Source organism: Solea solea, chromosome 17, assembly GCF_958295425.1.
Source record: "Solea solea chromosome 17, fSolSol10.1, whole genome shotgun sequence".
In the NCBI taxonomy this organism is placed as follows: Eukaryota; Metazoa; Chordata; class Actinopteri; order Pleuronectiformes; family Soleidae; genus Solea; species Solea solea.
The window spans coordinates 25,535,738-25,563,181 of NC_081150.1; the positions used below are offsets into that span (position 1 = coordinate 25,535,738).

The window sequence follows — 27,444 nt, forward strand, 5'->3', positions numbered from 1 at the left end:
TTCTTACATAATGGACCATTGTCCTAGTGGCAACAATAATAATAATAATTATTATTATTATTATAATTATTATTATTATTGTTAGTAGTAGTATTATAAGAAGAAACCACACAATTAGTGATTATTAGTTATTCAACGAGTGATTATATGGACTGGTGCATGTAGGTATTACGTCTTCATCCTCACGAAGGGCGCCATCTGGTGGTGACTTCAGCATCTTCATATCAGTCATAGGATCAGGTTGTGAATGTCATAGTCAATCACCAGGAAAGAGCTGCACCGGTCACCGCTGAGCCTGCGCCGTCTCCTCCTCCGGTTCCTCCTCCGGTTCCTCCTCCGGTCCCTCCTCCGGTCCCTCCTCCGCTCCTCCTCAGTGCACAATGCGCTGATCTGTGCTCAGCGTGTGGCAGGATGATCTCCGTCGTGTCCACGGTGGAGAGCGCTCCCAGGGGCTCGGGCACACCGGCGTCCAGCCTGTACCAGCGGGTCCGGAAGGTGTTAACCAGGTAAGAGGGGGATGATGAGCAGAGCAGAGCGGCCGCAGCAGCTCATCACTGCGGTGTGTGTGTGTGTGTGTGTGTGGAGACATTCTGTTTCATACACAACCTAAAACATCAGAGCCGTGAGATTGACATTCAGCTGCTGCTCCTGCTGCTCCTGCTGCTCCTGCTGCTCCTGCTGCTCCTGCTGCTCCTGCTGCTCCTGCTGCTCCTGCTGCTGAGGACCCAAGCATGTTGTGCAACAGATGTCAGCAGCTTTCGTTTGCACGAGCATCATACGTGTGTGTGTGTGTGGGGTGAAAGGATGGATGAGGCAGCAGAGACAGGGACAGAACAGCAGCCATTGTTCAGCATCAGCAGGAGAAGGAAGGTGCAGGAATGCTCCCACTCACACCTCAGAACACACACACACACACACACACACACAGGTTTGTGCAGCTATTTGCATTATGTGCATTTTCTTCCATTCGTTTGGACTAAACCAAACATTAATCCTAATTAAAACCATAACCAGTTAATGACTTACTCTGAACCTGAACCTGAACTCAATTCATCCTGCCTCATTAGGATTTTGGTCTCGAGGAGGACGACTGGTCCTGCTAAGAGCCATGACAGAAAAGGTGTGTGTGCATGTGTGTGTGTGTGTGTGTGCTGGGGTAAGCAGACTCAGTAACATCAGACAAAAGAAGAGAAAACTGAGGTTGATATTATGGTCTGTATTTATATAGCACTTTTCTTGTCTTGATGACACTTAAAGCTGCTTTACACCACAGTTTTGTCATTCACCCATTCACTCACACATTCATACAGCATACATTAATTTTCTACCACTTTCACACACATTTACACACTCAGCAACATGAGTTGCCTAACCCCCACATTGCATGTTTTTGGTACACGTTGGTATGTAGACTAGTGGAGCCTACAACTGAACCCACAACCTCCAGTTGAAAGACGTTTTATCAAATCTCTCACAATTGTTTTTTACACACACAGTGAAGCGTTAAGTGTTTGAGGAACTGAATGCACTGTGTACTGCCTGCTGTGTCAGTTTGAACTTATTACTTCACCACACAGAGTGGGAGTGGCTCTGTGTCTGTCTGTCTGTCTGTTGATGTTCCCGCAATTGCACTTGCCAATATGACCAACAGAGGCCGACAGAGACTTGTTGCGTGAATGGGGTGAAGTCTGCCATCTCTGATTGCCTTGTTTTATCTTGTTTTGTCTCACTGTTAATTAGGGATGTCCGAATATATCGGTCCGATATTAGCCTAATAATGCAATAGTGGTTTGTTTCAGTATCGGTTTTTCTGCCGATAATGAAAACCCCATAAAGTAATGCCTGGATTTTGCCAGAATATGCGAGTAAATTCCTGGTGTATATATGGTCCTGTAACATTTGCCGGTGCACGATTGATGACCTCATCAAACTGCGTCTTGAGGCATAACAACAGCAAGCCGTGGCTAACAAGCTCACTTGCTCTGTGCCGGTCTAAGTTAGAGTTAAGTTATGTCTGTGGTTTGGAACAACTTTAAAGTCTCGCCTTCAGATACAAAATTACCCTTTTGCTTGACTGCAACACATGCGAGGAGGAACGAAGACGTCTTCATTCAATACCTCCAATTTAATCGTGCACCTGAAGAAGATTCACTGTGAGGGACACGCACCTGAAGAAGAATCACTGGGAGGGACACGCACCTGAAGAAGATTCACTATGAGGTACACGCACCTGAAGAAGATTCACCGGGAGGTACACGCACCTGAAGAAGAATCACTGGGAGGTACACGCACCTGAAGAAGATTCACTGGGAGGGACACGCACCTGAAGAAGATTCACTGGGAGGTACACGCACCTGAAGAAGAATCACTGGGAGGGACACGCACCTGAAGAAGAATCACTGGGAGGTACACGCACCTGAAGAAGATTCACTGGGAGGTACACGCACCTGAAGAAGAATCACTGGGAGGTACACGCACCTGAAGAAGAATCACTGGGAGGTACACGCACCTGAAGAAGAATCACTGGGAGGGACACGCACCTGAAGAAGAATCACTGGGAGGTACACGCACCTGAAGAAGATTCACTGGGAGGGACACGCACCTGAAGAAGAATCACTGGGAGGTACACGCACCTGAAGAAGAATCACTGGGAGGTACACGCACCTGAAGAAGATTCACTGGGAGGGACACGCACCTGAAGAAGAATCACTGGGAGGTACACGCACCTGAAGAAGATTCACTGGGAGGGACACGCACCTGAAGAAGATTCACTGGGAGGTACACGCACCTGAAGAAGAATCACTGGGAGGGACACGCACCTGAAGAAGAATCACTGGGAGGTACACGCACCTGAAGAAGATTCACTGGGAGGTACACGCACCTGAAGAAGAATCACTGGGAGGTACACGCACCTGAAGAAGAATCACTGGGAGGTACACGCACCTGAAGAAGAATCACTGGGAGGTACACGCACCTGAAGAAGAATCACTGGGAGGGACACGCACCTCAGATGTTTGCCTGCCCAAGTTCTACAGTGAAGCTAATTTCTGATGCTGTATCCATTAGCTTCACAACAGATATCTGGTCTTCAAGCGTTAGCCAGGTAAGCATGCTGAGCTTGACAACTCAATGGCTTCATCAAGTCTTTGCGCTAAAAAAGGCTCTCCTTCATTCTCATGAGTGTTGTGGGTCTCATCTTTTTTTGAAGGGATGTTTGAAGGAAAAACCCCAAGTAGAAGGTACATGTGATGCATTTGTTGCGCTCGTAATTTATCCCTTACAACTGTAATTATACAAATGCTACTATTGGGTTCATAGCACCTATCAAATGTTTATCCCCACCAATATCTGGGTTTGATAGCCCTGTTCTTCCTTTTAAATTCTTAGTCAGGTCTACACCAACAGACCAGGGCCCTCATGTATAGACCGTGTGTACGCACAAAAAGACGGTGTACACTTGCTTTCACGCACAGACGGCATGTATAAAAATGTACTTGGCGTGGAAGTTTGCGGATCGCAGCACAAACTCTTGTCAGGTGGAGGCGCTGCAATATTAAGCTGTGAACACCACGTATGTCATGAACATATGTGGATAACATCAATTCAATTCAATTCAAAGTGTGCTAACTGAAAAAAAGCCAAAGAAAAAACAGTCAACTCCCAAGTTAGGGTGATTCTTCGGGGTAGGAGATCCTCCTCCAGGAGGGCCCCTCACTAGAGGTGAAACCCGCCATTTCACACATCCTAATAGTCCAACATCACACGATAGCATGTATTCCAAATGAAGTCTTTAGCATTGGTCTTACATATTTTGGCCCCATATACCTGCGTAAAATTAAATATATAAAAAATAAAGTAGCTGCTCTGCCAAACCATCCTATTTGAGTTGAAGAGAAAAGAAAAGAGGATATTGTTGAAATATTTCAATCAAAGTTGAAATAAAGTTGTGTTGATTGTCTGTTACTACTCATGTAATATAAGTGAAACAAAAGATTAGTTGAGGGGAATCAGCTCAAACTCCTGTCATCTTTCCATCTTCTGTGCTCCTTTCTCCGGCTCGATGCCATGTCATAGCCCGAAGAAGCTGCTCCATCTCCCGGCAGCGGCACTGCTGCCTGGTATCTCCACTGAGTATCCTCTCTTCCACAGCTCCTGTTCGGATTCATGTGCCCTCTCGTACGTGTTCCTGAGACCCAGTCTCCATGCACATCTTGTCCAGCGGAGTCTGGAAACGAATTCCTTTCACTTTCAGGAGCCTCTTTATCTCGTGTATGCCTTGGACTCCTGAATGACCTCTGTGACATAATCATGGTCAAACGACAGGCGTCAATCTTTGTTTTCTTTCCCCAGGCTTTTTTCAATACTGCTTCTTTGGTATTAAACTCCAGAAAATGTACCACGATAGACCTTGGTGGCTTGTTCCGCTCTGGTTTGCGAGCTAAAGCTCTGTGGGCGCGCTGAATCTGCAAGCTAGTATCCGCTGTCAGTGCAAGTTCACTTTTCAGAAGTTGCTCCACAAAGTCAGGCATGGAGTTGCCTTTGTTCCCTTTGGGTACACCATAAATACGATTGTAATTCTATATCTGTCATTTTTCCTGCATAGTTTTCTGTCTTTACATTGGACTTCATGAGTGCCTCCTTCATAGCCATGTTAGCGGACTCGGTCTTGTTGATCCGTGCTTCTGCCTGGTTTCATGGGCCTGGATCCAGGCGGAGTTAGTAGAAACTTTTTGGTAAAGTTCCTGCTTGTGATCTTTGAGTACATTTTTCATGTCTTTCTTTGAGAGTGTGTAGGTCCGCTTTATGCTCAGTCCTGAAGCCGTGTAAGCACATGCTTTCCGCAGAGTTGTTGTTAGTGTGCCGATGTATTCTTCCTTTCTTGTGTGTCACAAAATGTGTGTGAATTTGTTTTGAATGTTTGCCACATTGTGTTCAGATAAAAGCCATTGTGTTTTTGTAGAAGCTCATCATGAACAACACGTTGCAAAACGGGCGTTTACCCAACGTTTTTGTTTGGACAGTGTGGTGGAGCACTTTAACAGAACCCTCAAAACGCGAATGTGGAGATATTTGACACCTGTTAATTCTCGAAGATATATGTAGATGTAGTGCAGAATTTAGTTGACGCCTACAAAAAGTCATATCATAGATCAAATAAAATTCCTCCATTAGCTGTAAATAAAAACAACAAAAAACTTGTTTTCAACACACTGTACAAACTATAACCACAAGAAACTATATCATTTAAATTTAACTTGCAGCGAGAAGACCTGCGTTCGAGCCCCGGTTGGAACAAGGGCCTTTCTGCATGGAGTATGCATGTTCTCCCCGTGTGTGCGTGGGTTTTCTCCGGGTTCTCCGGCTTCTCCCACAGTCCAAAAACGTGCAATGTGGGGATTAGGTAAATTGGACACTCTAAATTGACCATAGGTGTGAGTGTGAGAGTGAATGGTTGTTTGTCTCTATGTGTGTGGCCCTGCGATGGACTGGCGAACTGTCCAGGGTGTACCCCGCCTATCGCCCCATGTAGCTGAGATTGGCACAGCACCCCCAAATGTTTACGGACAGGTTTTTTACAATAAAGGAGTGCATAGACCCTCCTGTATACAGGCTTACTGACTGTGCTGGTGAGGAGCTAAAAGGTACATTTTATGAGCCAGAGTTACAACAAGTAATAATCAACAAAAACAAAGTCTTTAAAGTAGAGAAAATACTCTCGAGGAAAAAATCTGGAGGAAAAAATATACTATTCGTAAAGTTGCTAGGTTTCTGAAACAATTGTCATCGATTTGCAATAAAACAACGTGTTGGTAGTTGCATGTGTCATTTTGAGTCGAAGTGTCTCTATGTTTAACCAATGGATAAGAACTGATTTTACACCGCGGCATGTATATCCAAACAAGATATGGAACTATAGGATAAAGTTGGCAAAACAACTTGGTTTTAATTAACCATATGAGGTTGGAATTATCGAGTTTCAATATCCAAGAGCACGGGCTAATTATAGCTCTAAAACAAAATAAACTACAACTATAATGCTATCTGTTGGTTTTTACGATTCTATAGCCAGTGTTGTAAAGGAGTTTAATGCAAGATGTAATACTAACCAGCTTATCGACTATAAAACAATGCAGTATAACCCAGTTACAAATCTTATATCTTTCAGAAAACTTTATTCACCCTACTCCACCGACATTCACGGTGGTAGTTATAATATATTTATTTACAGCAACAGAGTAGATCATCAGCTAGTGGGAGACAGTCATGTGCCACTTCTAAGGTGTATAAATGTATCGGATGACGAACGTCAGATGCCCACTTCGACATATGACAAGCCACACTACACCTCACTCTCTAAATCAACTATTATAGAGATAGCATTGAAAAACATCTAAAACCAGTATATACCATTTTCAAATGGGAAAGTAGTTGTTAAACTACAGTTTAGACCTGTAAGGCTGAGGACCCTGAAAAACACTTAAAATGGCACACAATACTTACACAATGTACAACATATATACGTGACCGTGAAAACAAGTTAATATATGTAAGTAGACCTCCATAACTAACATATATGTGACCATGAAAACAAGTTAATATATGTAAGTAGACCTCCATAACTAACATATATGTGACCATGAAAACAAGTTAATATATGTAAGTAGACCTCCATAACTAACATATACGTGACCATGAAGACAAGTTAATATATGTAAGTAGACCTCCATAACTAACATATACGTGACCATGAAAACAAGTTAATATATGTAAGTAGACCTCCATAACTAACATATACGTGACCATGAAAACAAGTTAATATATGTAAGTAGACCTCCATAACTAACATATATGTGACCATGAAGACAAGTTAATATATGTAAGTAGACCTCCATAACTAACATATACGTGACCATGAAAACAAGTTAATATATGTAAGTAGACCTCCATAACTAACATATACGTGACCATGAAAACAAGTTAATATATGTAAGTAGACCTCCATAACTAACATATATGTGACCATGAAAACAAGTTAATATATGTAAGTAGACCTCCATAACTAACATATATGTGCAATACGAGCATTCAATGTCACCTTGAATGAGCCGTTTTATTTAGTTTTAATGTAATTCACTCTTTATTTTATATATGAATAGACTATTTAAAAGAAAATAAAAAAAACAAAAAATCAGTTGTATCAAACTGCGAAAATAGTCCCTACATAGAATATTAGTAGTCTAGAAGCAAAAATTTAAATAACTACCACCCTAACTCTGGCTGTACAAAAATACTCTCAATCTATAGCCCTCCCTTTCCGCTATTCTAACCTGTGTATTTTATTAATAAGCGGTTTTATTTAATTTGAAGGTAATTCACTCTTATCTTAAGTTTATCTGTAAATAGCCTGAAACATAGGGCACTGTGTGTCTTTGCTTTGTCCACTGGGACACAGTCATGGTCCTCAAACTGTTGATACAAAGTTGGAAGCATAGCATTGTCCAAAATGTCTTGATAAGGTTGGCCTTCATGAGCAATAAGAGGCGGAGCCCAAAACCTGAACTTAGTACTTAACAGGTGTGACTAAAGACATAAAGACTGGACCCAGATGCAGAACGATGGTAAGAAAAAGTCTTTATTTTCAACAGACACAAAAAACACACACGCAGATCCTCAAATAGACGACAAATGGCGGCGGCGCAAGATCCACGTGAAAGCAGGGGACCAGACAAAGGAAGAGGGAGTGGTTATATACACTGAGGAATTAGGGAGACGACGAACAGCTGAGACGAACGAGACACAGTTGAAACGGGTTGGGTAATCACAGAGGGGAAAAGGAAAGTGCACACCGACAAGGGACAAAAAAGACTTCAAAATAAGAGGGAATTTCACAATAAAATGATATTGACAATGGAACATGACATCCATTTAATGTATATATTCTGTTTATGATCTGTATTATATCCTTAAAACACCTTTCATTTCAGATAACACCTGGTTTATTTATATATGTTAAATATATGTGCCCAGCCATGGCAAAACCAGCAACAAGGAGGCTGAGGGACATTTTGAGTTAAATGTATATTATACATGTGTTACAACTTACTGACTACAACTTACTGACTATAAATATGGTAGAATTCAAGTGATATTTTTTTAATAACATTTTGTCGAAGCATGTATTTTTAATCACTATGTATAATATTTCATTTTTTTTTATAATTTTTGTGTTTCACAAATCTCTTCAATATAATAAATGTGATGATTATCAATGCAACAGTCTTTACAACCAGGAAAAGTGATATCTTCAAAATTTAAGACCATATTTTGTCTCATATCATGATATAGATATGATATCCATATGAACCACTGATGTATTGTCAGTGAAGTCTTCCTGTTTATGACCACGTCCTCCATCAAACAGCACCCATAACCAAACCATCATGTTGCTTTGTACCTGCTTCTGACCACATCCCAGTGTGTTGTTCACTGCCTTCCAGTGGACAGAAAAAACAACCTGTCATATGCAGATTGAAGTGGGATTTCAGAGTGAATGGTGTGTGTTTATGTACACTGACATGATATGGTGTAAAGTAAAAGAGTGATGATATCTTTTATCCTCTGCAGGGACCTGCTGGTGACCCTGGCCCTGGGCCAAGTCTTGTCCTTGTTAATCTGTGCCATCAGTCTGACCAGCAAGTATCTGGCTGATGACTTCCACGCTAACACTCCCGTGTTCCAGATCTTTCTCAACTACATCCTGCTGTTTCTGGTCTACACCACCACACTGGCAGTCAGGCAAGGTACCATAGAAACGGAGGTGTATTTTTGTGTGTGTGACTGTGTAAATATTGTGAAGTAATGTTGTTTCAGCCAGTGTGTGCTCACGTAACAGCAAACAGAAAACAGATTTGAGCCATTTAATAAAAGCCTTGCCTAATGAAGTCATTTAAGAAAATGTTTCCTGCTTTAGCTCAGTGACTGACTAGAAACTGAAGTATGTTAACCACTCACACTCCCACACCAAAGTCCATGGAGCAAAAATGTCATGCTCATATGGTCTAATGCTTTCTAGTTGGGTCATTTTCAGTGTTGGGAAGTTTACTACAATTACAAGTTACCCTGTTGAAAATGTAATAGTAGTGTAACTATTTCAATTACTTTCTCAAGTAATATAACTCATTACATTTTATTACATTTTGATTACTTTTCTTCATTTAAAAGTGGATTAAAACCATACATAATTATTTTGGAATTAACCACATATTTGTCATTTAACCTGCATGCATGGAAGAGGCATGAAAAGTCACACAGAAGGTTGGCACTTCTTCCCAATGCTATTGTATGTGATTGCTTACAGTTACAGCTATAGTAGGCTACGTAGCTTTAGACAGACAGACAGACAGATAACTTTATTAATCCCTTTGGGAGGTTCCCGCGGGGGAAATTAACTTTAGATGTGTCCTCAGGTTCGACATTTGCTGTTTCGATGTCGACGGCACCTTCACTGCCGGCAAACACTCTGCATTGCACTAAAATGTTTGGGCGCTTATCTTCTGTCTGTAGGAAGTGTTTTTTGTATTTCCAACCTAGGAACGTATTGTGCGCCTCCGAGAGAGCAAGTTTCGGCTTTAGAAGGAGGATGTTGATGTGAAAAAACTATTTGATAAATCCAAGCTTTTGCTGCGATTTTTAAAATGTAACCAAAACTGTAATCATAGAAATTTCCAAAAGCAACTGTAATTTAATTACACATTTTCTCCCAGTAATGTAATGGATTACGTTTACGGAAATCTTGTAATAATTTACGTAACGTCATTACATGTTATTTGTTACTCCCCAACACTGGTCATTTTATGTCACTTAGGTAAACCCTACTATAGGATTTCATACACTTATTGCTGGAGTTGTATGCCTCGAGACCATGTAAAAGTGGTCTGGAGACAGTAAGAGCCGTCATAGTTTATCTCAGCCAGTGAGTGAGCTCACATGACATAAACTCTGCCTAGGGTAGAAATAATACTTTCTAATATGTATTGAATGTAAGCTGCGGCTGAACCCCAGTATGCTGCTCTGTTTGCATCAAGTAAACCAAATGCAGGAAGTGGACTACAACACGGGGCATCGCCCGAGCCTTTAGGGGGAATTAGCAGAATTTGATTGGGGGGGCCCCCTCCCACCACGCAGAGTCACCTGTGCATGACAATTATTGACACAAATGTCACACTATAATGTTAAATTATCAATTGTATTAATACAGACGGATTAAGAACTAGGGTCACACAGTTGGTGTAGTGGTTAGCACTCTTGCCTTTGCAGCAAGAGTTGGAACAAGGGCCTTTGTTGTATGTTCTCCCTTTGTGTGCGAGGTGGTTCTCCCACTTCTACCCACAGTCCAAAAACATGCATGGTGCTAAATTGGCCATAGGTGTGAATGAGAGAGTGAATGGTTGTTTGTCTGTATGTGCGGCCCTGCGATGGACTGGTGAACAGTGTCACCCTATGTCAGCTGAGATTGGCACAGCAACCCCTGCGACCCTCCGGTGGATGATAAAGTGGTAGGATTGATGTATTATGAACTACTCTTCTCCTGCACACAGATGCATAAGGACCTCCCTACTTGTTCAAGAGTGGGTGCACATAGAAAGGGGGGTCTGGGGCGCCTCCCCCAGAACATTTTGAATGTGGTAGATGTGATTTCCTACATTCTGGTGTATTTTTGAGAGGTGGAGAAGGGTAATGTGTTCAGATTCATATCCTTTTGCTTTTTGACTTATTAAGGTAGTGACTTGGGCTTCAGGGCCCCTTGACTTCTTGGGCGCAGTCGGCTCATTCATTAATCCGTCCTTGCTAACATGCCAAAAATGATTTGGGGCTCCCCTCTAGACTTGTGGCCCTTGGTAGACCCCTGTATTAATATAGTCGTTATTTACACCAAACCAGACACCTTTTAACCTTAGAGGGCACTGAGATCACAGATTTATTTTAAACTTTTATATTCATAGTGAAGCACTTTTACTATTGTGCTCAATGGGAAAATTGCTTTTTGGGCCCATGAGTATTTTTTGTTGCAGTACCAAGAGTGGCCACCATGACAAAATTGTCTTCAAGGCAGAGGGGGCGGTGCTCTATCCAGTTCTTATTATACGTTCATGGTGATGACTTGAGCGTACTTGGGAAAGCCATGTATCCCAGAATGCATTTCGGCAGAGCATAGCAGCAGATAATACAAATATAAATCTGAAATAAATATTTTTCTGTGTCCCGGAACATAGTTTTAAGATCATTTGAGGCGAGAAATTAGTCATTTAGAATTCAAACATGTGGTTTGTGTATTAAGATATGACGTATTTATAGTTTGTTGGTCTACGTTGTCAGAGGTGATAAGCTCCGCCTCTGCGGACGCTTGGCGCTCACTGTGCTCGGCACAGAGCAGCGTTACCTCAGCCTGTCCTGATGAGATGATCCACTGGCTCAGATGTCACTGTCATTAGATGCTCAGTGTGATCCATAGATTTGCTGTTGACGTGTTATTTTGTTTTTAATGGACCTGAAAGTTTGAAAGTTTTTATATTATTAATGTTTTATTTATTTTAACTTTGAATTTTAGATTTATATTAAAGTCGCACGGTCATTGTATCTGTATTTAAATATAATATGTACATAAATATATATATATGTATATTAAAAACCGACCAACATCACTGCAAAATTGTTATGAATCATTCCAAAACCACATTATCACTGCCAGAGCTGTAGATGGCTCTGTCACCTGGTTGATGAAGCTGGCTCATCATTGATCAAGCTGTCTATAAGACAGCGCGTGCTTTCACTCTGCTGCTGCCTGCCTGCATGGAGAACACTTCAGTTTCCTCGAAATGTTAGAAGAACCACAAACGCCACCTTATACCTTCAACGTGGTGTTAAGGAAGGAGACCACCTCTGGCCCTCCTTAGGGTTTATGTTCTCATTTGTGGGCGTAAAATGAAATACAATTCACCTTCTAATTTGAAGAAACATATCAAGGTAACTTAATAACTGCATAACACAATACTTCTACTTTTACTTTCAGTACTTGAGTATAATTGACACAGTCCCTCATGTGGCAGTTGTGGATGAAAGGATTGCAGGGGCAGATCATGTCTGGACAAAAGCAGTGAAGAACTTTACACAATAAAAAGACAAATAAGAATGTTGGATTGAGACAAGGCAGTGAAGACAGTGTGTGATTTACTTTGTCTCTCATATGTGTCACATCAGGGGAAGAGAACTTACTGGCCATTCTGAAGCAGCGCTGGTGGAAATACATGATTCTGGGTTTGATCGACATCGAGGCCAACTATCTGGTCCTAAAGGCGTACCAGTACACCACACTCTCCAGTGTGCAGGTTTGTAATGTGTGTGTGTGTGTGTGTGTGTGTGTTTGAATGCTATTCATCAACAAACCTCAACACCCTTGTCAGTCTAGCACAAAGCATTGCAAGACATGAGGGCCAATACCAGGCATTAGCAATACTTCAGAGGGGGCAAAACAGAGAGAGCAAGTGACATCACCACAAATTAGTTTTCAACCGAAGTAATAGTTCACTTTTTGTCATGTATGAAATTTTCAGACACAGTTTAAATGACTTAGCTTTTTATTTTAAAAAAAGTCAGCCTGCACCATGGTTAGGTGTGCAGTAGTTCCTACTGTCATATGACATGAAGTCTTTTTATTATAAAGATCACAGAAGTAGAAATATTCCTGCTTTTATTTCAGAAACATGATCACCTTCATCTGAGTGCTCAGTAGTGTCACATCAAGAGACACGAGTGACCTGTCACCACAATCTGCACCAGCAGAGATCTACATATGGGACAAAGGCCAAAAACCTCCCTGGTCTTCTGCTGTGAGGACAGTTTATGTTGACATGGTTTGGATGACACTTAAGAGCGTTGAATTCATGAGGAAATTATCAACACTTTTCATTGAAAGACAGTACTTGTGACACAAACCATGTGACATTTGACTTGGCACTATTTCCTCAGAAATAGGAAGAGAAGGAGATAAATGTCATTATACAATAATGAAAAAGAGTTTTAGGGCCTCTGCAGTTGCACTGAGATAGAGCCAGCAACGCTATGGCATGTGAGAACCATGGAGGCTGAACTTCCATTTAAGCAGGAAATAAACAAATATTATATGGTGAAAACATAATCAATAAACACACAAACAATTATGATCCATTTCGCTCCAACACAACACAAAGCAGGACTAAGTTATCACCTAGTATGACTGAGCAAAGGCATGTGCTCAACAGTGAAGCAAATACAAATAGCAAAATCAACAGTTACCACAGTGGAGTAGATCAAATAAATCAATAAAATAAAGATTAAAGGTGAACAAAGTTACATCACTTACATTTGGAATGAACACACACCTTGGAGGAGTGACAACCTGCAGCTTGCAGCCTTCAAACGGTGAACCAAAGACTGGAGCCTCACGTTAACAACGTCTAACTCTTCAATTCAGTCAATTTTATTGATGCAGCCCAACATCACATTTAGTCATTTACAGTCTGAACAGCAAGTGACACCCTCTGTCCCAACCTGTCCTCCAACTGAAACGTACATATAGGTCGTTTTTTCAAACCCCTGAATTTGACGTAAAGGTAAGTTTTTACTAGTATTTTCCAACTCGAATATGCACAGATGTTACTGAGGTTAGGGTTAGGGCAAAAAAGACAGGTTTAGGCAGTAAAAATAAAAAACAATATTAAAAAGGTGGTATAGTTAGGAATCGAACCATTGTCGACAACGCTCCGGCGTTCACTACATGAATGAAAAGAAAAAAACAGCTGATGTGGATCGAAGTGGTGCGTGATCCATTAAAGATCAGACATGATGATCGCTGTTCGGAGCTGTGACAGCGAGAGAGAGAGAGAGACTGAAAGTCCTGTACAAATAATCACATCATTGGTTTTTTTAAGGATTTTAGAAATTAATGGGAGGTTAGATATAGCACGATAATTAGCAAGAACATCCGGGTGGATGGTGTGTGTTTTTTTTTAATGACAGCAACTTTAAAAGACTGTGGCACCAAGTAAAGATAGATTTATTTGATACAATATGGAATGGTTAATTAATGGCAGAACTTCCTTTAACACTGTAGTAGGAATGGGTCGAGGAACCAGGTCATGGGTGTAGACTGTGCTACCATTGAATTTAGCTCTGACAGATCTATAGGTAAGAGGTTATCCAACTGACAATGTGGTGATACAGAAGGTTGTGAGAACAACAAATCAGTATTGTTAGTAGGTAGGATGAGAGATGAGATTATTTTTTCCCCTAATGATTGTTATTTTAGTGGTAAAGAAGTTCATAAAGTCGTTACTACTGACAGTTAGTGGGATGGTGGGTTCAGAGCTCTGACTCTGTGTCAGTCTGGCTACAGTGCTGAAGAGAAACCTGTGATTTCAAATCAAAGATGAGTAATAGGATGTTCTGGCATTATCTTGTACATTGTCAGACTTTTCCTCCTGGTTTGTGGAGCACCACTTCTTTTCTAACTTTAGTGTTGTTTGTTTTAAAATATGTGCTGTGCAGTTATACCAACCTTCCCTCACTCACTACCTTCCTTTTCAGAGGGGAAACGGAATCCAGTGTTGCAGATAATCATGCTGTAGTGTTGACGAGATCATTAATTTGGGCGCAAATGAGAGTTAATTTAGGATATCTTATCAGTATACATTTATACTAACACTGCACAGTAATGTCAGTGCCAGTGGAAATTTAGGAGAGAGCTCGTCTCTACTTGAATTTAGATACAGTCATCTCAGACAGATTTCAGCTGTAATAATAGTTATTTATGAGTCCACTGTTGATTGTCATGGGAAAATTAAATGGAATTAGAAAATGATCAGAAAGTAGAGGGTTATGGGGATAAACCAGTACATTTTCATGGCATTTATGCCATTGATCAGCACAAGATTAAAGGTTTATTAACATGTTGAATAAACCCAATTGAGGTCACTTCAGACCTATGACGTATTTCCACCAGCTCTACTCGACTTTATCTGTCATTCACTCAGACAGGAAGTCAGAGAACTCCAACAGTGGCCGGTGGACAGTAGTTAGCAGACTAAAGACTAAAAGACTAAAAGTAAGACTTTCAAATGATTTGTGCTCATACCTTGGGCTGGTTGATTACTTACATCCTTTACTAAAACAGTTCTGTCCTGATCAGTGACAAGTGATCAGTATGTGAGCGATCCCATCCACAGGGTAGGAGACCTCACTGACTCATTTGTTTAGGATAAAAACAAATTGAATCTTTGGATTTCACTTATTTGAACAACTCCACGTGATTCTTTTCTACAGAAATCAGCACAATTCACATGTCTTAGCTTAGCTTATTATTGTGACCCACATGGGTGGTGCTCGTATGATATTTGTGAGCCTTCCTGTGGTAAATACAAGAATTCATCATGTGCATCTGTGTCTGCTGTCTGTGTCCCTCCTCTCAGCTCTTAGACTGCTTTGTCATCCCCGTGGTCTTGCTGCTGTCCTGGTTCTTCCTCTTGGTCAGGTACAAGGCTGCCCACTTTGTCGGGGTAGGACTTTGTTTGCTGGGCATTGGCTGCATGGTAGGAGCTGACCTCCTGCTTGGTCGGCAGCAGGGCCTTGGTGAGCCCCTTACTTTACATTATCATCACACACACTCTGCACCATTGATGTACAATGATTGAGGGATAAACAGTTTTCACAACAGACTTCACATTTGCTCTTTGGTCAGTGGCAGCCCAAAGTGTCGGGGGTTACACACACAGCAGTCAGGTCTGTCCCTCTCCATCAAGCAAGCAGCAGATTTACAGCAGATTTACAAACAACATATAATTTGTAAACTGCAAGAAACGTGTTTTATGGGTGAAAGCCCGCGACCCAAACCCGCCTCATTTGGACATTTTTCCGGCCCAAACCCGCGGGTCCAGTCGGGTTTTGTCGGGCCTGCCCAACCTGTTGAGAACTTTAGTGTGAATGGATGAATGACAAATCTGGAGTGAAAAGCAGCTTTGAGTGGTCATCAAGACTAAAGTGATTTGATTTGGTTACATGCCTCTTCACATGTGTATTCTCTGTGCACATGTTTATCAATTACCACACACTGGCCCTCTTGTATCAACTGTGCACAGACCAAAAAAGAGGATGTACGTAAAGATTTATCAATAATATCAAGTACAAAATCTACAGCCACATATTCAGCACTTGAAAATATGTATCTTAAGGTGAAAGATGTAGAACATTGATTTATCATTTTGATAATGTCAGTAATTAACCAGCACATTTCTGCCTGTTTTAATCATCCCAGAAGCCAGGGTCATGGATGTGGAGGTGGAGGACAGCAGCCTTGTTTCTGAAAGAAACATCTATTCTAAATATTTAAACTGTGCAGACGTGTGCTTCTTGTGACAAGTTTAAATATTTACCATTATCTGGCATTATCTGAGGTCTGGCTAAAACGCAGTTAAACATTTTTTGGTTGTGAATCATCTTGTACTTTTTCAAAGCTTCTCGGTCAATCGTTAAAAAACTGTAGCTGACAGTTGCTGACCATTGTTCTCCTGACCTTAAAACGGATATTTTAGGTTTTATCACCATGAGTGCATCACATGAGATCCAGGAAAACAAACATGGCTGCCTGTGGGAACACAAGCATGAACAGAACTTATCAAAATGCTTACTCAATAAAATGTACAACTGCTTTCTACGACATCTTCAGAATAAATGAAATGCCTTATCTTGCTGTTTGATCGACAAAAATGTGTTTTTCTTTTGTAACCACTGACAGACAGACAAACAGACAGACAGATGGACAGACAGGTGTCTAGTGATGGTGGCAGTAAATGCTGACTATGTGTCAATGCCTTTTTTTGACTGCCCTCATGTGTAGGAGAGCAGAAGCTGTTTGGGGATCTTCTGGTTTTGGGAGGAGTGACACTGTATGGAATCTCCAACGTTTGTCAAGAGTTCATTGTGAAAAACTTGAGCCGTGTAGAGTTCCTCGGCATGATGGGACTCTTTGGATCCTTCTTCAGCGGCATACAGCTGTAAGTGTGTGTGTATGTGTGTGTGTGGAGGAAGACATAGTGGTCAAGTATTCTGTGTACTTGCTGTAACTGAACTTAGTTTTCCACCTATGGTCCCAGCTCGCCTCGCCTTACTCGCCTCAGCACGGCACAGTTTAGGTTGGTTTTCAACTACAATATAGACTTTGTGTTACACCGACACACACAAACGAGTGACTACTGACAGACAGACAGACAGACAGACGACTTTATTAATCCCTTTGGGAGGTTCCCTCGGGGAAATTAACAGCTCCAGCATCCACACACAGCACTGTTAAAAATAGATAGTAGAATAAAATAAGATAAGAATAAAAATAAAAATAAAAATAAAAATAAAAATAAAAATATAAAAATAAAAATGAAAGTGACCCATGCTATATATATGTATGTATACCTACATACACACAACACCTATATATATATATATATACATACATACATACACATCTACATGTATACACATACATACATACATATACACATACACACACATATACATATATGTATATACATACATATACACACATAGGTACACACACACACCTACAGTTTTATTGCACATGTCTATGGTTTTATTGCACATGTTATTATGTTATTGTTGTGGTTGTACTGTTTTTTTTTTTGTTTGCCCTCCTCCCCCCCAGTGAGGAGTTGTACAGTTTGATGGCCCGGGGGACAAACGAGTCCCCCAGCCTGTTGGTCCTGTACTTGGGGAGGAGCAGCCTGTTGCTGAGGCTTCTGTGGCTCCTCTGGCTGCTGATGACAGTGTGCAGAGGGTGGCTGGCATTGTCCAGGATGCTCAGCAGTTTGTCCACAGTTTTTCTCTCTGCCACTGTCACCAGAGGGTCCAGCCTCATTCCTACCACCGAGCCGGCTTGTAAAGCAAATGTTTTCAGTGTAACTGAATCATTAGAATCAGTTAATTAAAAGTATTTGTTCAGTACTTCATCTGAGGGGTTTGTGATCAGCAGTGCTGTCGCCAAATACACCAGACTCCTCTGTTAAATACTGTTCATGGAAACACGCCATTAGGTATTTTCATATGCTGCTCTTTTACTGATCTTCTGCACTTCTGAAGACACAACGACCTGAGTGACTGACTGACAACCTCTTATAGCTTGTACATAGACTTTAGTGATGATCTTAAGTTCTTCAAGCACTTAAAAAAGTAAGTTCTGAAAATGATTCTATTTGTTTACTTGTTGGAGTGTGTGACACTGCAGTGTGGCAGCTCTACATGTCTGGTCCACACTATTGTGTAGTTGAAGTCCCTCAGCTTCTCCCCTGGAGCCCAGCAGATGGTGAGTGGGTTGTGCTTCCTGCTTTGTGTCTTGCTGAAGTCTATAATTACCTCATCTTCTGTCTCTTTAGCATTCAGAGATGAGCTCTTGGCCTTACACCAGGTTCTCCACCTCAGGCAGAAAATACCTCTGCTGTGGCCAAAGCTAAATTTACCTTCCTGGGCTCCAGAGCTGAGGGAGATTTAGGAAGATGTTTTCAGGTCTTACCACCTGAGGTATCAGAAACCCAGATGGAGGAGAGCAGCTCCAGGTCCCTGCGGGAACGTTGCTGCTCTGTAATCTGTTTTGTGTTTCTTTTGCAGAGCAATCATGGAACATAAGGAGCTGCTGAAGGTGTCCTGGGACTGGCAGATAGGTAAGAACACAAACACAGATGTAATATGACAACAAAAGGTCATCCTCAGGTTAATCTAACGCAATGTGAAATCATTTGCTTCCTCTGTGTGTCTGCAGGTCTTCTCTATGTGGGTTTCAGTGCCTTCATGTTTGGTCTTTACAGCTTCATGCCTGTGGTGATGAAGAGGACAAGCGCCACCGCTGTCAATCTCTCTCTGCTCACAGCTGATCTGTACAGCCTCTTCTGTGGCTTCTTCCTCTTTCACTACAAGGTAATGTCAAAGAGCTTTTGTAAAAAGGTACATGTTTTTACTAAAACATGTGCCAGACACTGAGCTTTAATGCACGGAAGTCTCTGACTAATCTGAAATCCCAGGGATTTGATTAGAATGAAGAGGCTATATGTTGCTGTGCTTTGTATTGCTGCCTTTACTCAGATGATATTATAGGAGTGACATGTGATAAAAATCTTTGTATCTGCTGTCTCTCTGGTGAAAAGCCGCAGCTAATGCATTCAAACTTTGTCATTGTCTCTAAGTCCTCTACAGTATAAAAGCTATATAAGCTATATAAGCTATATAAGCTTGTGTAACAAAGCACAGGGCATCTTAAGGATATAGTATAGTATAGTAGATAGTAGTATAGTGTGGGTTAGTTGCATGCACATGCGTGACAGTGAAGCGTGAGGAAAAGTTTGGTAAAACAAGCTCGGAGGGGGCGCTGTTGAGCGATGGAGCAGTTAGACGTGTTCACACGAGCTCTGATAACTTTATCTTTATTAATACACTAAACTTTTGGAAATCCGCTCTTAAGATCCTCGGAACGACGCAAGAAGATACACACACGTGCATTACAGAGACCAATGTAAGGAAAATATGTCAAAAAAGGTGAAAACTAGGAAAAACGATCAACAAGAAACAGGCCCCAGACCAACCCTCGGGCCTGAGTAGCACACCTCTACCTGTTGATATGAGTGACGAGGCGGACCCACCTAACCGTGAAATACTAGCTGCTATCGCTAACCTGCGAAATGAAGTCACTCATATCAAGAACGATATATGTGCCTCCATAGATGTACGTATACAAACGGTTTGCACTGAGCTGAGAGAGGAGCTGGCTACTACTAAAAAGGAAATTCAGACAACCATGAATTTGGATATCTGATTCCAAGGCGGTGGCTTGATAGTTATAGTCATAGTTATGCACTATGCCCCAAAATTTACTCTTTGTGGTCTGGTGTTTTTAATATAATGTCCGAGGTTATGAGGTTTGTGATAAAGCCAGAACCCTTACTTATTATTCTCGGGGTTTCTGAAACCTTTAAGAAATTAAACAAAGCACAACAATGTTTTATTTCATATGGTCTTATAATAGCGAAAAAAATGATTCTTAAAAAATAAAAAATAAACTATATGAGAGTTATGATGTCAAAGTAAAGGATAATTAAGTTGAAGGGATATTAGCACTTGAGTTTAAGAATAAGTGTTCCAGTTATTGTTTTGTTATTTTTTCCTGCTACTTACCACCAGAAGGTTCCACAAGATCAACTAGCTCCCACTTCTTTGGATATTTAACAGCTCAGATGTTTAGTTCAGTGTTTTTCAACCACTGTGCCACGGCACACTAGTGCCGAGCAGGGCTGGACTGGGACCAAGCCATGGCAGCCCACCATTATTATTCATACGATATGCGGAGGCACATGACATACCAGAGGATATATGGGCACATTGTGTTGTTTCAAAAATTTAAATTAAGCACAGTGGCCTACATGGAAGAGCGTAGCCATGTTTAAAACATTGATCCGCTCTCTCACTACTCACAGAGATGGCCACAGTGCTACAATTCCCATCTTGAAGTGAAAGTGGTTGTCAAAGAAACACTGCTAGAGATGTCTTTTCAGTGTTTAATGAAATATACTGTTTATACAAACAAATAAGACAATTAGGCATACAGTAAGGCCATACATAAAATAAAGTGCTCCTCAAAGTGGCACCTTAAAGTATGAACAAGAGAGACAGGCAGACAAAGGAAAGAAAGAGAGCAGGGATCAGTTTAGTTTAAAGGCGACATAAACTCCAATTAGTGCTGCGTTTGTGTGTGTGTATCTGCGTCATTACCTCGTTTATGAAACCCTAAAGTTTCAGAACAGTTCAGCCACTGCTGAGAAAATAGGGTTTTATTGTTTTCCTGGGCTCCAGCTCCCCCTCTGGCACGGTGGATGCTCTGCATCTCAGCAGCTACAACGAGAGTAGTCTTCTTCTTCTGCGGTTGAATGTACACAACCGGATGTGCCCGGACTAGTGCCCGCACCAGGAGGCGCTACGGTGGTGAGAGGAGTGGTGAGGATTTCTGATGACGACATCAAACTACGGAAGTGCCGATCCGCTTCGCAGAGCCCAAGAAAACAATACAACACTATTTTCTCAGCAGTGGCTGAACTGTTGTTCTGAAACTTTAGGGTTTCATAAACGAGGTAATGACGCAGATACACACACACACAAACGCAGCGTTAATTGGAGCTTCCGGTCTATGTCGCCTTTAACCATTGCTCAATTATTATTGGAGTACTGTCCGTTCAGCACCACAACTGTGTTTCCCCACCCCTTAAGTATACATAGTACATACAAGTATTAAAAAAAATACCTCCCTTGTGACTGTTACCTTGTCGTGGTAAGGGAGCTTGTGTACCTTGGTGAACCCTGAGAGCTATGCCAGTGGGAGGGAACTCCTGAGAGGTTATACCAAACTGGACAGGTCCTGGGCGAGGAGTCAGACAAAACACAGTCAAACAATCTCTCTTGAGGAGCCCAATACATTTCTAGGAGAAAATGTATAATTTTAAGATCCAAATGGCGGGTGGCAGCCATCCTGAAAAAAAATGCCGCCTTGACATTTCAAGTAGTAGAAGGTGGTTCATTGTCAAGTGACCCACAGAGACTGCCCATGCCAATTTTTATGCTTGTATCACCCAATAAACAATTGTATCACTTAACTGCTCCACTAAGGTGTCGGCCATCAGGAAAAATGGCCACCATCTTGAAATGTCTCGGAAAATTTTCCCTAATTTTCCACTAATATACTTACATATTAGTCCCTACCAGGTCAAAAGGGCTGGGGTACCCCGGAGCAAGGTACCCAACCCCCATCGCTCCCCAGGTGCAACTCAGTGTGACAGCCCACTGCTTCTAATTCTAGGATGGTTTAAATGCAGAGAAATAACAACTTCCCTAAGGAATATAATAAAGCTCTAGATTTCCATCATTCGGCAAAAAAAAAAATGACAGATTTGTTAGCAGCTGACTGTGAAGGTAGCCGAGGGTATGCTATAGAGTGGGAGTGAAGAATGAAAATAGGTTCTCTTCCGATCTGTTCAGGATTTTCTATTCGTGTACACATTACACATTTTCCTGTTTGGTGACTAAGTCAAAGGAGACATTTTTAAAGGTGACATCAAATGCTTGTATCGCACATATATCTTAGTTATGGAGGTCTACTTACATATATTAACTTGTTTTCATGGTCACGTATATGTTAGTTATGGAGGTCTACTTACATATATTAACTTGTTTTCATGGTCACGTATATGTTAGTTATGGAGGTCTACTTACATATATTAACTTGTTTTCATGGTCACATATATATGTTAGTTATGGAGGTCTACTTACATATATTAACTTGTTTTCATGGTCACATATATATGTTAGTTATGGAGGTCTACTTACATATATTAACTTGTTTTCATGGTCACGTATATGTTAGTTATGGAGGTCTACTTACATATATTAACTTGTTTTCATGGTCACATATATGTTAGTTATGGAGGTCTACTTACATATATTAACTTGTTTTCGTGGTCACATATATGTTAGTTATGGAGGTCTACTTACATATATTAACTTGTTTTCATGGTCACATATATGTGAGTTATGGAGGTCTACTTACATATATTAACTTGTTTTCATGGTCACATATATGTTAGTTATGGAGGTCTACTTACATATATTAACTTGTTTTCATGGTCACGTATATGTTAGTTATGGAGGTCTACTTACATATATTAACTTGTTTTCATGGTCACATATATGTTAGTTATGGAGGTCTACTTACATATATTAACTTGTTTTCATGGTCACGTATATGTGAGTTATGGAGGTCTACTTACATATATTAACTTGTTTTCATGGTAACGTATATGTTAGTTATGGAGGTCTACTTACATATATTAACTTGTTTTCATGGTCACATATATGTGAGTTATGGAGGTCTACTTACATATATTAACTTGTTTTCATGGTCACATATATGTTAGTTATGGAGGTCTACTTACATATATTAACTTGTTTTCATGGTCACATATATATGTTAGTTATGGAGGTCTACTTACATATATTAACTTGTTTTCATGGTCACATATATGTTAGTTATGGAGGTCTACTTACATATATTAACTTGTTTTCATGGTCACATATATATGTTAGTTATGGAGGTCTACTTACATATATTAACTTGTTTTCATGGTCACGTATATGTTAGTTATGGAGGTCTACTTACATATATTAACTTGTCTTCATGGTCACATATATGTTAGTTATGGAGGTCTACTTACATATATTAACTTGTTTTCATGGTCACGTATATGTTAGTTATGGAGGTCTACTTACATATATTAACTTGTTTTCATGGTCACATATATGTTAGTTATGGAGGTCTACTTACATATATTAACTTGTTTTCATGGTCACATATATGTTAGTTATGGAGGTCTACTTACATATATTAACTTGTTTTCATGGTCACGTATATGTTAGTTATGGAGGTCTACTTACATATATTAACTTGTCTTCATGGTCACATATATGTTAGTTATGGAGGTCTACTTACATATATTAACTTGTTTTCATGGTCACGTATATGTTAGTTATGGAGGTCTACTTACATATATTAACTTGTTTTCATGGTCACATATATGTTAGTTATGGAGGTCTACTTACATATATTAACTTGTTTTCATGGTCACATATATGTTAGTTATGGAGGTCTACTTACATATATTAACTTGTTTTCATGGTCACGTATATGTTAGTTATGGAGGTCTACTTACATATATTAACTTGTTTTCATGGTCACATATATGTTAGTTATGGAGGTCTACTTACATATATTAACTTGTTTTCATGGTTAAAAACCTCCTAATCGCTGCAAACGAGCCGATCAAAATATCTCCTCACTGACGCTCTCGTCAGCCGCGCTGTTTCAGACCAAAACCACACCCCCAGAACGTGGACTGTGTTGTGATTGGCCAGCCAACTAGAGCTTTGAATGTATGCAACTAGTGTCCGCACCAGGAGGCGCTTTGGTGGTGAGCGGAGTGGTGAGTTTTACTGATGACAACATCAACATACGGAAGTGCCGATCTGCTTCGCAGAGCCCAGGAAAACAATAAAACCCAATTTTTTCAGCAGTGGCTGAACTGTTTGTTGTGAAACTTTAGGGTTTAATAAATGAGGTCATGGCGCAGAGACACACACAAACTCAGCGTTAATTGGAGCTTCCGGTCTATGTCGCCTTTAATCACTTTTCATTTAAAATGATACATCTTTCTCACATATGAAGATGTTACTGACATGTTAGCTCGTTTTTCCATTGTTGTATGTTTCTAATAAGATCAATCAATAGTTATATATATTTATGATATATTTACAGTCTAGATTTTGAAACCTTTTGTGTCTGTCACTGTCTGTGTTGCAGTTCTCTGGCCTCTACCTGTTGTCGTTCTCTGTCATCATCTTGGGCCTGGTCCTTTACTTCTCCTCAAACACCTACGTCGCCCAGGATCCGAGGGTCTATAAGCAGTTCAGGAACACAGGCAGCCAGCTGGTCACTGACCCTCCCCTTGTCAGTCGTGGAGTCCCAGAACCTTCTGTTACCTACACCAGCCTGGGCCGTGACCTGGGTGACGAGGTTCCTGTGCGTGTAGCATAAGATGATGTGGTAGGGTTTAGTCTTTTGTCAGCACGGTTGGATCAGTTTAAGTGTATATAACATTAGACAGGTATTCTGACTGTAGTCTGACTGTAGTCTGACTTTAGTTTGGTGGTAGTCTGACTGTAGTCTGGTGGTAGTCTGGCTGTAGTCTGACTGTAGTCTGGCAGTAGTCTGACTGTAGTCTGACTGTAGTCTGGTGGTAGTCTGGCAGTAGTCTGGCTGTTGTCTGGCTGTAGTCTGGTGGTAGTCTGACTGTATTCTGGCAGTAGTCTGGCTGTAGTCTGACTGTTGTCTGGCTGTAGTCTGACTGTTGTCTGGCTGTAGTCTGGTGGGAGTCTGGCTGTAGTCTGACTGTAGTCCGGCAGTAGTCTTGCGGTAGTCTGACTGTTGTCTGGCTGTAGTCTGGCTGTTGTCTGGCTGTAGTCTGGCTGTTGTCTGCTCAGCAGAGCAGCTGTGCCGTCACCAGGTATGTCCAGCTTTTCATTCATGGCCAGTACAGAGGGACAGAGTCGCCACCTGCTCACTTGCAAATGTACAGTGTCCTCCTATAGTAGTGGAACAGTGAGGCCAACTTCTTTATTTTTGCCATAGACTGAAAACATTTGGGTTAGACATCAAAAGATGAATATGAAACAAAAGATGAGCATTTCAGCTTTTACTTTCAGGTATTTGCATCTGGATCTGATACACAACATAGAAGATAGCACCTTTTGTTTGAACCCACCCATTTTTCATGGCTAAATGATCATCCATGTGTATAGACAGTATTGTAATTTCACGTATTTTGTACGTAACACCTGTGTATATATACAGTATGTGTTCATCTGATCCAAGTGAATCCATCAGCTCGAGTCACATCATTGTAGTGAAAGACATCTCCTCACGCTTTGACATGTTCTGCTGTGGATGTTTTTAGGCTGATACAAAATACATTTAGATATCATCTATTTCATTTTATTCTCTACACCAAAAATACATCAAAGGAAGAGTCTGTTCCTTTACTGCTATGGTGCTAGAATCTGTAAATGGTTAAATAGTCACTTTTACTGAGTGATATTTTGGTCTGTCAGACCAATGATGACCCTTGTTTCATACCCTTGTATACAAGTTCCTTGTATGTTTTGTTCTTCTGGAGTTGTTTCTTTATGGCTGAGGTCTTAATCCCTTTATACTCCTCAAATATTTTTACTATACTTTACTATAGATTTTATATTAATAGTATAAGAGCTTTTGAGTTGTAAAATAGTTTTTTGTTTTCACTGTGTTGAACAAGGCCTAATGGTGCAGAGATGTTCTTTATCAACTATGTTTTTCGTCTGTCATTGTGAAGAAGGCTTTAAATCAGCATTTAGACTTTAAACAACTTGAGTAGAGGAAACCAATGAAAAGGCCAGGTGACCTCTGACAATGGTGGGGGGCATTTAAACCCCTAACTACAGTGTCTTTTACAATACGTAAAGACACTGTCTCCAACATGATATCTACTGTATAATAGGTATGATCCATCAGTGTGAATATTTCACAACCTGACACATGATCGATCAGGTGTCTACAGTGATTATTAGCCTACAATAACGCACGGAAAATGTTTCAGTGCGGCTGACAATCTGACTATTAAAGTATTAAGTCACAGTGTTGTCCACATCGATGATATATTAATCATTAAAAGTGTTCATGTTAAAGAAAGTCCTTGGGCAGGCTAATGAAGTAACATCTAATTGGGAATTTGATATTTTGAAAGACGTAAATTGAATTAATTTGGCAGGTGAATGCGCTCTGATATGTGTTTTGATATCGACTGTATGAATGAGGAAATGAGGCGGAGTGTCAGACAGCTGCTTCAGGCTCAGCAGGAGGAAGCGACAGAGAGAAACATAGGGTATGTTGAAGAAAACCTGCCAGCGAGCAGGTTAGGTTCACAGAGTATGTTGCCAGGGTAACTGACTCAGTTAAGCTGAACTGGCTTTGTGAAACCGAAAAATCAGAGTTTCCCTCATCTCAGGGTTAACTTACTTGACTAAACCTGCTTTCTGAAACGGGCCCCTGGACTCAAATCAAAGTTTGTTTACATTAATCACACAGTACCCAGACTTAGTTTCAGCAAAGTTTTCTACATGGGGACTATCAAGAGCAAATGTGTGCATAATTTACAGTCATATATGTTACACCTAATATTATTTGGTATTAGTAAACAAATCATTTACAAGAGATATTTTGTATTTTAATCCAATGCATTTTTAAAAATAAATTAAACATTCTGCAAACAAATCTCCTACGACTCATCCGTGGGTCCCGACTCAGCCTTTGAGAAACTGTGATTTTTGGCACCTTGTCTCATGTCATGTTATTCCTCAACATGTAAAAGACCTTTGATAGTCTAATATAGAGACAGACACACTGACATATATGGACATATATGGAGGGACACATATGAGATCCTAGATGGGTTTATTGTCACATCTTCATATTTCTGGATATATGTGTTGTATTATTATTTTTGTATGTAAATGTAAAAATGACAAATAAAGTTGATAAGTTGAAAAATAAATGTGTCTTTTAACTGTCTCACTGCAAAGCTGTATTCATCTGATTTTGTCCTCTGGGGGTGGAACACTACAGACATCATCAGCTTGTTGGATTTACTCATTGAATTACAGATATATATATATATATAGACACACACACATGTATATTATGTAAATATCTATACATATATATTA

At 40.5% G+C, this 27,444-nt stretch overlaps 1 protein-coding gene across 1 annotated transcript; it reads left to right on the plus strand.

Moving 5' to 3' along the window:
• Positions 1 to 183: 183 nt before the first annotated feature.
• slc35f1 (solute carrier family 35 member F1) lies at positions 184 to 27,272 on the plus strand. Its single transcript, XM_058613525.1, has 8 exons — positions 184 to 506; positions 8,626 to 8,801; positions 12,259 to 12,386; positions 15,504 to 15,663; positions 16,928 to 17,084; positions 18,706 to 18,758; positions 18,857 to 19,011; positions 24,488 to 27,272. The coding sequence occupies exons 1-8, from the start codon at positions 412 to 414 to the stop codon at positions 24,719 to 24,721; spliced, it is 1,158 nt and encodes a 385-aa protein (XP_058469508.1). The 5' UTR covers positions 184 to 411; the 3' UTR covers positions 24,722 to 27,272.
• Positions 27,273 to 27,444: the final 172 nt, after the last annotated feature.